This window comes from Phyllobates terribilis, unplaced genomic scaffold, assembly GCF_046119375.1.
Source record: "Phyllobates terribilis strain yellow unplaced genomic scaffold, ASM4611937v1 Scaffold_65__1_contigs__length_7625178, whole genome shotgun sequence".
NCBI lineage: Eukaryota > Metazoa > Chordata > Amphibia > Anura > Dendrobatidae > Phyllobates > Phyllobates terribilis.
This window is the reverse complement of record NW_027362825.1, coordinates 6,255,264-6,267,156: the sequence shown is the minus strand read 5'-3', so window position 1 is coordinate 6,267,156 and position 11,893 is coordinate 6,255,264. Positions and strand designations below refer to the sequence as shown.

Below are 11,893 nucleotides of genomic sequence, written 5' to 3'. Positions count from 1 at the left end.
TAATCTGGAGTTCCATATTTCGAGGATTGTAGATTCTCATCTCCAACGCCATTCTCTACAATACTTAGTGCACTGGAAAGGCTATGGTCCAGAGGAGAGGATGTGGGTTTCAGCATCAGAGGTGAACGCTCCCAGATTGGTTCACTCATTCCACACCTCTTTTCCTGAGAAACCCGATCCTGAGTGTCTCGAGGCCACTCGTAGAGGGGGGGGGGGGGGTACTGTCACGGGTGTGTCAGAGGTGACAGACAGTCGCCCTGCAGTGGGTTGCAGGAGATCTCCACGTTTGGCATTGCAGACAGCTTCTTTGATAAGAGGCTGTCTTTAGGACCGAGCGGCAACCTCTATCTTGCTAATTAGCTGTCTGTCTGGGTGTATATATACCTGGTGTGTCTGAGAGGGAGTTGCCGGCTATATCCATTTCTACTTGTGAAGCTTAGCAGGAGCAGTACTTCGTCCTCTCTGGAGCTTGAGGCAATGGGCTTATTTGGAGTTCATCTAATGCTAAGCCATTTCCCCTGTTTGGTCCACCCTTGTTGTCTATAAAGTTTAGTGGAGGTTGACTAGTGCTCATCTCCTTCCATCCCTAGCCGTAGCCGTACGCCAGGGAGAGTAGGGCGAGGCATGCGTGCGGTGATTGCTGAGGAGGCAATATAGGGACGATGGTTGAGACAGGGTGGCGCTAGACCAGACAAGGAGGTCTCCACTTCCCCCCTTTCCCTTGTGTCTGGGCTCCCTTTCTCTTTTCCTTGCACTAAGTCTTCCCCACACCTGGGGTGACAACCCAGCTGTAAATAAATAAAAAGCAAGTGCATTTAAATAAAATAGGGTTCTTAGTAACACTGTTTTTAATAAAAAATAGTATAAAAGCTATCCCACCACGACAATGTGAACCCTTTCGGGAAAGTCCTACACTGTTTAATATTAAAAACATTACCATGTGTCAAAGTTGTCCTCTGTGTGAATATGGTCAGACAAAGGACCGGATCCCAAACTGTTGACACCAGCCAAGGGAAGCTTTTTTTTTTAAACAATGATCAGAACAGTCAATCTATAGGGCCAACAGATGCCCAAAACTGTGCCCCAACCTCTGGGCTTACAAAATGAACAGTATAAAAATAAAATAAAAGGAAAATACATATGCATAAAAGAAAACAAAAGAAAAAAGAATGGATTAATTACATTAAATTCCCCATATATTAGATGGTTGTGAGAAATAATTTATATCCGTAATATCCGTAAGTGCTGTGAATGTCGCATCGCTCATATTTTGCTCTATTGCAAAATCGGAGGTGCAAGGTAGGGAGAGGGGCCCATAATCGTCTCACGCGTCACCCAAACTCAGAATGGCGCACAAAATATCCCGCTTCCTCAACGTTCCCCATGTATAGACAATGGGCTGTTTAACCAAGGTTCCCATATTTTATCAGTTTTCTTCTTTGCCTTGAGTGTGTGTGACTCGCCCCCTGGGCCGTGGGGTACTCGGAGCCGGGCAACAGGAGACGATGGGGGTAGTGGTGGCAACCCGGTTCCATGGCTCAGGGTGGTCAGATCAATGGTAGTCTGCTATGTGCTGTTCATGTTATCCGACTACGCCACCCGGGGATTGCGGTTATTATGAACCGCCGATGCAAGGTAATCCCCTGAGGCTGATGGTGTACGCAGCTGAGGTTGTTTAACTCCCCACGGGAAGAGTGTAGCCCCAGGGTTGTGCAATGGATGATGGGGGTGATGGTGCAGGGAGTCCCAGTACCGGTAGTGCTGGAGAGGCGAGAAAGTACACAGACAACGTACTGCAATCCAATGTCTTTTACTCACAGTTCATGTGCTCTGGGTCACTTCTGTACAGGTAGTGACCGCCCGAGCCGTGCTGCGTCCACCAGTTGTGGGGCTCGGTCAACTCCCAGGCAGTTCAGAAGTCTGGCTCAGGACCCCCTTTTGTCCTTTCTCTGGCCTGCCTCACCAGTGACCCACTTTTGTCCAGCTGCCGCGGTTCTGCGCGGGTAAACGTGGGTCCCGTTCCCCGCTGTCCTATATGGTGCCTTCCTAGCAGGTTTGATGAGGTGTCGCACCAATAAATGATCACGACCTCTGGTCTTTGGCTGAGGGTAGTTTCTCCTCCACCAACTTGGGATCCGGTACCCTTAATCTGCCTGACCCTTCACCCGGTATTCTCATGGGTTCTTACGGTCCCTTCCACCTTCTTGTTCCTGAGCCCTTCTGTTTCTCTATCTTTCCTCCTCCTTTTCTCTTCCTTCTTCTCCTGTTCCTTCTCTTCCTCCTTTCTCGGCCTTTTCTCTAGGCCCACTCCTGAGCAGAGCTCCTACAGAGCCTCTGCTCCCTGTCACCTCTCCACTGAACTTCTCCTCTGACTGAACAGACTCTCCTCTCTATCTAAGATGGTGCCTACCTTTTATACTTCCCTCTAAAGCATGAGCCCAGGTGACCAGCAACCAATGGGCTCCTGTCTACGCTCAGGAACCGTCCCCTCCTGCTCCTACATCACTGGGTTTTCCTCCCCCCTCCCCACTCCAGCCAGGGACATGGTCTGTCGTGCCTGCATTACTGTCTAATGGGAGCACCGTTGAACTGTCCCTCGGAAATGGGGTGTGTGTGCTGTATGCAGCTACCTGAGCCCTGGTCCATACTCCATCCTTACCCGGGAGTGGAATATCACACCTCTGGCAGAGGTGCAATACCCCTGTAGCGGCCGAACCCTCGGGGCGCTACATGTGTGCCAGAGCCCTTTCATATTGACAGTTCGTGTTTAGTCTGGTCACTATCTCCCCCACAGTAGGGATGCCCACTCCTTTCCATTTAACCGCGATAGCTGATCTAACTGCGATCAGAATATGTGACAAAATTCCTCTAATTTCCCAGGGAACATCCATTAATCCTATATGAAGTATTCCCATACTAGGTGTTATCTCCAGGTGAGTCCCCAGTACATCCCATATCAAACTATCCAATGCCCCCCATAGTGATTGAAGTTTTGGAGAAAACCACCACATGTGGCCCAACGAGCCCACCAGAGAACCAGACTCCTCCAGTGGGCCCTGGCTTCTCCATCAGGGGAGTTGAGAGTGCCAAGGTGAGGAGCATGATGATGATGATAGAAGTTAGCATCTGCTTGGTTTTCTTGGAATGCAAGCGCATTCTGTCTCCAATATCAATCTGGTAGAATGGCTTCGGGCAAGTAAGGACTCTATTTGCAACCATTTGTGGTCGCTGTCCATGTTCCACCAGTCCCGTCAAGACCGCCGCTCTATAGTAGGCTATGAGATTGGGCATGCCCATCCCTCCCATGTCATATGGATAATACAGAAGTCTACCAGACACCCTCGGTCTTCTATTGTCCCAAACTTAATTATTAGCCAGTCTTTGAAGAGTATTTATGATTTTAGAAGGGCTTTTAATTGGGATACACCTAAAATAGTATAAAATTTTTGGAAGGACCTTCATTTTAAAAATATTTATCCTGGCTATCCACGATGCAACAACGTTTTGTATTACCGCCAGCTCCTCCCGCACCGTATTTATCAGTCTAGTAAAATTTACTTCCACCAATTGTTTTGAAAGGGTTAAGGTGATACCCAAATACGTCATTCCTTCCTGCGCCCACTGAAAAGGGTATGCCCCTTCCAGTCTTTGCCTAAGTGACAACGGAACAAGAATCGGCAGGACAACCGTCTTAGCTGCATTCAGTTTATAATACGAGATGTTTGTAAACGTTTTGAGATCGGACATAATGGCAGAGATGGACCTGTCCAGATCAGTGCACGGGATAACCACATCGTCTGGATATAGACCGATTTTGTGGGAGGACCCCCCCACCGATATGCCCGAAATCTCTGAGTTATTTCTAATCTTTTCAGCCAAGGGCTCCATACATAAAGCAAATATGACTGGAGATAAGGGGCGGCCCTGCCGTGTCCCATTTGTCATGGGGAATGATTCAGAGAGGAAACCAGACGACATAACCTTAGCGGAAGGAGTGGAGTACAATGCATTAATCGCAGACAAAATAGGTCCTTTTAGTCCAAATTTAAGCAAAACACTTTTAAGGTATCCCCAGTGCACCCTATCAAACGCTTTCTCAGCATCTAGCGACAGGAGTGCTCTGGGGAGGCCGCTCAACTCTGCCACTTTGATCAGATCCAACATCCTCCTCATACCATCTTTAGCTTCCCTACCAGCTACAAAACCAACTTGATCCGAGGATATCAGGGAAGGAACGACATGATTTAGTCTAACAGCCAAGTGCTTGGTAAAGATCTTTACATCACTATTCAAAAGTGCCATTGGTCTAAAATTACCTGGAGAATCAGGGGTCTTTCCAGGCTTAGGCAATGTGACGATCGTAGCCTCCAAATTAGGTACTGCTACCTTTCCCAAGTCTCTCCAGGTATTATATAACCTGATAAGGTATGGGGTAAGAATTTTTTGGAAACCACGATACTACTCATTAGCCATGCCGTCTGGGCCAGGGGTCTTGTGACATTTGAATGAATTAATAACATATTTCAATTCTACTTATGTGAAGGGGGCATTCAATATTTGTAACTGTTCCCGGGAAACCTTCAGGAGCTTCAAATCACTCAAATATTGATCAATATCTGACTGTTGTGGCTGTGGGGTATCAACATCATCTTTTAGATTATATAAAGATTTATAGTATGCAGCAAAAACTGCAGCTATGTCCTTCGGACTTCTGGCTATCAACCCTTTCGAGTCCCGTAGATGATCTATTCTGTATTTTGCAGCCCTTTTCTTGACCCGCCTGGCCAAAACGGCTCCCGGCCTATCTCCCATGGCGTAGTGACTAAGTTGGAACTTGCGGAGGTTATATTCATATACTGCCAGCAGATCAGAGCGCAGTTTTAATCTGAGCTGATATATGGCCTCAGTGGTAGCCGGGGAGGGGGAGGTTTTATTTAATATTTCTGGCTTTTTCAACTCAGTCAGGAGGTCATTCCTGTGTTGCTCCCTCTTCCTTTTCAATTGTGACGCTTGTTGTAAGAAGACTCCCCGTATCACCGCTTTGTGTGCTGTCCATAAAGTCTCGTCGGAAACTGTGCCGTTGTCGTTTAATTCAAAATAAGATGTCAATTCTGCTGTTGCTTTTGTCATTATAGAGTCATTCAATAATAGAGAGGTGTTTAGTCGCCAGTGTGGTGTTGGGTTGAAATGGTGTGCAAGATGTACACGTAGGTAGATCGGTGTGTGGTCAGACCACGTAATCGTTCCAACCTCCGCAGATATACATCTATTGAGAGCTCTATTGTCTACTAGGAATAAGTCAGTCCTACTATATGACCCATGTCGGAGAGAATGAAAAGTATAGTCCCTTTCACTGGCATGAGAGTATCTCCAAAAATCGTGCAGACCAAATTCATGGACTAACTTGCCCAATTCTCTCCGAGGGCGACCCGACCTAGATGAGCAGTCTAAAGTACCATCCATTGGCATATTAAAATCCCCGCATACAATAACCTCCCCTTGTTTAAGTGTTGAAATGGTAGAGAGGACTTTTCGCACAAATGGGAGCTGGGCAGAATTTGGGGCGCATAGTGCTGAAATTGTATGAGGGGTCCCATTCAATGTACACACCAACACCAAGTATCTACCCATGGGATCTGCACACATCTGAATGTTCTGGAAGGCCATCAAATTTTTTATCATAATACAGATTCCTGCTGTCTTAGTCTGGGCATTTGCAAAGAATATATGGGGGAATTGTGCCTGATGCAATCTATGATTATCAACTGCCAATAAATGCGTCTCCTGTAGACACACAATGTCTGCCTTCGATTTCCTCACCTCCCTCCACAACATAGAGCGTTCAGCAGGTGAATTTAACCCTTTCACATTCAACGAGAGAAATTGTATACTCATAATTACACATAAAGGAGGAAATTGTTATGAGCCGCATACAAAAATCCAATTTTTCTCTCCCCCCTCTCCCACCCAAACCCCCTCACACCACCCCTCATGAGCCATTCACTGAAAAAAGCACATATGTCCTTAGAACGATCAGCAGTTACGTCAATAGGGGAAATATACCTCAAGTTAAATTGGAAAAAAACAAACAAATAAAAAACAGTAAAAAGAAGGAAAAAACACAGCGGAAAAAAGTCAGCAGAAAAAAACCATAGAGAAAACTTCAGTCAAAAAAATAAATTCTTCAGACATAAATCTGACCACGGGGTCCCGTGAGATTTTCAAATCTCGCTGTCACTCAGCAAGATTTCTCACAGTCCAGAGGATCACCAACCAGACGGCTTCCGCCGAACAACAAGAACAAAGGGAAAAAAAAAGGTCAGCAATCCTCTAACAGCTCCATCTCAGCCAGGATAGCGTCCTCGCCTCTCTTTCAGGTCGATACCCATTCCTGCGCAATTTTCTTGCCCTTAGCAGGTTGTCTAGGAGCATAGGCCATCTTCCAGGAAGCCAATTTCTCTTCCGCTTGTTTAGGGGTAAAACACGCTACCACGCCACTGTCACGGAGTATTAGTAGTTTTACTGGGTTGAATCCCCATCTATACCGTATGCCGGCCTCTCTCAATGTCCTTCACACATGGGCAAATTCTCTTCTCTTTGCCAGGGTAGCCGCAGAAAGGTCTGGAAAGACCTGCAGATTTTGAAATTCCTCAGGCAGCCTGGGGTTTTTCCTTAATTGGTATAGGAACATGTCCTTCGTAGTGAAGAAATGAATGCGTGCCAAGGTATCTCTAGGCAGGGTAGGATTTACGTGTCTGGGCTTCGGTGTTCTGTGAATCCTGTCCTCCATTAATTCATTAGGGGCAACCTCAGGTAATACAGCCACCAGGAAGCGTCGCATGAACTAGAGAGATCCTTATCTGGCACTTCTTCAGGGATTCCCCTAAGCCTCACATTGTTACGTCTGGATCTATCTTCTAAGTCATAAACTTTATCAGTGACTCGAGACATCTCTTCCCTGAGTGCCTCATTTTCATCTACGAAGGCATTGATCGTTCTGGCAAATTCTTCCATCTTGTTTTCAATGTGGGAAGTATGATCCCCAATGGAAGTAATCTCCCCTTTCATCTCCTGTAACATTGCCTGCATATCCTCCCTCATGAAGGAGCGAATTGCAGCCAGAAATTCTTGCATATCTGCCCTTGTCATTGGTGCTGTGGGCTCATTATCCCTGCTGCTGTGTTTCACATTCTCTGCTTCCCCTCCCCCTGAGGAGTGAGAAGAAGTTGCAGGAGAAGCAGGTGCCATTTTACTCACTGTTCTTGTTGTTTGTCCCCTCTGGAAGAAAGCCTCCAATCTCGCCGGGGATCCTCTTTTTTGAGACCCTCCCCTGGTCATTATGGGCCCTGGGTGTTCTGCTGCCACTGGGTGTTAGATAATAGGCTGTAGGACGATGCTGTGTGCTGCTTTTTGCTGGTTTTAATCCTGGCTGGCTGGAGCTATGCAGTTAAGTTGCTGCCACCTTGTCTTGCAGGCCACCACCCCCCCAAGGGAAGCTTTTTAAATGTATTATCCAGCTCTAGGAAGGGTGACCACACCCTCAAATTATTAAAGGGGTTGTCCGGTCTTCTTGGGATGAACCACCAAACGAATTTGGCGCATCTCATTCTTGCATGTTCATCATTAATACAGGCCAATCTTAAAGGGCTTGTCCAGTCTAAAATGATAAGTCTGCAGTCACTCTGTGTGACTGCAGACTTATGAATCCCCCCAACGCACCCATTGTGTGCTGCAAGGACTCACTGTTTTTTGAGCCGGGACCGGCGGGTACATTTGCCTTATGCACATTTCTGGCCAGAGTGTCACAGGTGTGTCAGATGTAGCAGACAGTCGCTCTGGATCTGGCTGCAGAAGGTCACTGTGTTTGGCATTGCAGACGATTTCTTAAGCCTTCTCACTTTTGGACCCAGCGGAAACCTCCCTCCTGCTCTTTGACAAACCCTGGTCTGAGTGTTTATAAACTCCCAGTCTGCTTCAGGGAGTCGCGCGTGATATTCTCATTTTCCCTTGTGAAGGCTTGGAGCAATGGCAGTCGGCTAGCTTCCTCTCTGGTGCCCTTGGAGGACGTTTGGTGTTATCTCTCTGGTGTCTGCTCAAGCTAAGTTTTCCCCCCTTAGTTTGTCTCCATTGTTGTCTTTAGTTCATAGTGGGGACTGACCAGTGCTTACCCCCCCTCCTTAGCTAGGGCCTAGCTCTAGGGATATACAGGGATTAGGTTTCCTGTTTGGCGATAGGTGGGGAACCTATATAGGGATGGTAGGACAGGTAGGGTGATATTAGCTCTGCCTAGGGGTCCCCACTCCCCCTTTCCATAGCGTTTGGGCTACCCTCCCCACATCCCTTCTTATTGCACTTTGTCTTTCCTACACCATGCAATACACAGACACCGACCACTGGACTGCCTCGTCACTAGACGGGGCAGATTCGCTCAAAACAAGTGAATAAGATAGGACACATGGATGTTTTACTTTGTATTAGTATCCACAATATGACCCTGACATCTGTAGTAAGGCTATAGTGCATAGACTGTATATAGCAATTAAGTTTTATCATATATTAATAAAGGTTATGTTTTATTGTGTTAGTCCACCTCAGTCAGTGAATGCGCTATATAAGCTAGCATAATAAATAAGTACATAGATAAAATACCACTTAGGATGAATGCGCCCCTAAGAATAAAATGATTTTGTTTATCTTCAAGGGATACCCCTCGTACAAGAGCCTGTGGGGCTATACAGTCCAATTGATGAATAGAAAATGCTTTTATGGGACAGAAAGCAGCAATCACACACAGCTCTGCAGTGAAATCAATGAGGAGAATCTCATGAGGAGTCTGTTCTAAGCTATTGTGGGAGTGTGTTCTTTTTTCCCTTGTACGTTGCTGTCTGCTTATGATTGGCCAACATCATGAAGGGGTAGAAATACACGCAGCACCAAGTATTCAGGGGGCATACTTTAATTAGATTTTATAATGGTTTCCCTCAACATGGGTGCCGATAAGTGACAATTAATAAATAATCCATGAGACTATGTCAAGGCAAAATCAATTATCTATATGTCTTAAAGTAAGAACGCCTGAGATGTTTCTGCAAGGCTCCCTTCACTTCTTTGTTCCTAAAGCAGTAGATAATTGGATTAACAAGAGGAGTCAAAAGACTGTATAAGAAAGAGGCTAAATTCTCCAACTCCAAGGAGTATCCTGAAGGTCCCATATAGTTCAAGTTAGCTGTTCCATAGAACATGGTCACCACAATAAGATGAAACGAACAGGTTGAAAATGCTTTCCATCGACCTTCAGAAGACTTTATCTTCAAAATGGTGGAGATGATGTGTATGTAAGAGATGACAATGTAGAGAAAAGGGGTGAAACCTAAAAATATACTTACAATGTACAACAAGATTTTACTGGTTTTGGTGGGATTACAGGATGCCTGTATGAGTGGAGGTACATCGCAGTAGAAATTGTTGATGATCTGCTGTGATTTACAAAATGAGAGATTGGCGGTCATGACTGTGTGAAGAATAGAGTTGAGGAACCCACTTAACCATGATGCTGCAGCGAGACTAGCACAAAGCCTACCATTCATCACAACTGGATAATGGAACGGGTTGCATATTGCAACAAAACGGTCGTATGCCATTGTGGCCAGCAATATACACTCCGCCCCTCCGAGTGATACAAATAAATATAACTGAAAGATACATTTTCTAAAGGAAATTATTCTGTTGCTAGTTACGCAGTTAAATAACACCAATGGAAGTGTGGATGAGGAATAAAGGATGTCCAGCAAGGAGAGGTTACTTAGGAAAAAGTACATGGGAGTGTGAAGATGGCTCTCAAGTCTAATGATGGTGAAAATGCAGAAATTTCCAAACAGGATTGTGCAATAGATGACAAAAAATAAAATGGTCACAAAGAACCAACCGTCAGAAAAAGTAAGAAGCAAAAAGTTTTCCAGTGAGGTGTAATTCTGATGTTGAAGGTCAATCAATAGCATCTGAAATAGAATCATAATAATAGCATAATAATAATTTTTATTTCATATTCCTCAGCACTTTCCATTTTATAGTGGACTTGTACAAATAATAAAGACTTTATAGAATAACACATAACTCAACAAACACCAAAAGAAGTGAGAGGAAATGGGGGAGACACAAATATAAATGGTAAAAATTGCTTCTATTGTATGGTACAGCCACCAATATACAGTAATAAAAAGGGTATTCACATAATGCTGCATGAACCAGTCACCAGCTAGAATGTGTACAAGTACAGACACAGAAGGCTATTAAGTGCATTGAGGGTGTGTGAACAGATGCTACGAGGGTCCTGATTTTGAAGAACATTTTGTATGGGCAAAAGGGGGATAGCTAGATAAGTAAGATGAGGTGAGAGGCCAGTCTAAGGAAATGCGTTTTTAGGCAATGCTTAAAACTGTGGGTATTGGCAATGAATTAAATTGTCCTGGGCAATGCATTCCAAAGAATTGGTGCAGCATAGTGAGAGCCGAGAACAGAGCATAGTGAAGAAGAGCTGGTGATCCACAGTGTTAAAAGCTGCAGAGAGATCCAGGAGAATCAGCAGGGAGTAGTGACCATTAGATTTAGCTGTCAGTAGATCATTAGAGACTTTAGCAAGGGAAGTTTCAGTAGAGTGTAAAGAGCGGAAACCAGATTGTAAAGGGTCAAGAAGAGAATTATCTGAGAGATAGCGGATTAGATGGGAGTAGACCAAGCACCAAAACAGCAGAAACACCCCCAAAGTGACCCCATAGAGATGAAGGGAAGATTAGACACAGGTCTGTAGTTAGCAGCACAGTTCTGGTTGAGACATGTTTTTTTAAGTAATGAATGTTTACTAGTGTTTTTAAATGAGGAGGGAAAGATACTACTGTTGAGCGAACACTAAAATGCTCAGTTGCTCGAAGCTCGGGCCGAGCTCGCCGTGATACTCGGGTGCTAGACGCGAGCAACGAGCCCAATGTTAGTCTATGGGAGACCCAAGCATTTTTGCGGCGGCACCCCCGGCAGTCTTTTAAAAGCCTAACAAGTGCCCAAAACGATAGTGACAGTGCTCAAATGACATGGGGACAGCATGGGGATCGCCCCAGGAAGCATTTCTGACCCCCTGGTCACTGCTGTCAACAACATGGTCAGAGGTATTAAGCCACTTTTAAGGGCTCACAATAAAACGTTCAAAAACGAAACTGAAACTGCTTTCCTGTGAAATATGTTAAGTAAGTTCCTTTCCAGGGTAAAGACTTGTGTATAAGGTAAAATAAATAACCAAAAAAAAAAAAATACTCTCCACACCTTGGGCTATGTTCACAAGTAGCATTTTTCATGCGTTTTTGCACTTTTGTATTGCTTTCAACCGTGACAAATGCATTCACCGGGAAATGTCATTTTAACATTTTACAACCTTATCTGGCCATGTGCTGTGTGACACATGCATACAGTGCTGAAAAGACATGGGAACAGCATGGGGAAGACCCCTGGAAACATCTCTGACACCCAGGTCACTGCCTAAAAGTGTGCCAATCAGAAGTCATCCTTGCTGCATCAGAAGATGCAGACTTGCAACTATCCCCGTGCAAGTCCTTCTCCTAGAGCAGTGTTCAATTGTACCTTCCCTATTCCTTGCAATGCAAGCGCAAGTATGCAGCCTGCCACCCACCCATCCCAGGCTGCAATACCATACTGCTTGCTTGCACTTGAAATTGGGCCTTTTAGGCATGTGGAGGCGGAATCTGGCCACCACGTCATGGCTGCGTTGGCGGCCTGGTATCCATACTCAGTCCCCAGCCGCCTGGCGGCCGGGTGTCCACACTCGTTCCCCAGCCGCCAGGGGGCGGCCGGGTGTGCATACTCGGTCCCCAGCCGCCCGGCGGCC

The 11,893-nt window shown here is 45.6% G+C and overlaps 1 protein-coding gene across 1 annotated transcript; it reads right to left on the bottom strand.

Moving 5' to 3' along the window:
• Positions 1–9,047: 9,047 nt before the first annotated feature.
• Positions 9,048–9,998, bottom strand: LOC141193178 (olfactory receptor 5V1-like). The gene has a single exon (XM_073662108.1). The coding sequence runs from the start codon at positions 9,996–9,998 to the stop codon at positions 9,048–9,050; it is 951 nt and encodes a 316-aa protein (XP_073518209.1).
• Between the last annotated feature and the right edge of the window lie 1,895 nt (positions 9,999–11,893).

Bases quoted from the DNA above. Each gene is read 5' to 3' on its own strand.
- LOC141193178 (XM_073662108.1), bottom strand. From the start codon at position 9,998: ATGCTATTGATTGACCTTCAACATCAGAATTACACCTCACTGGAAAAC.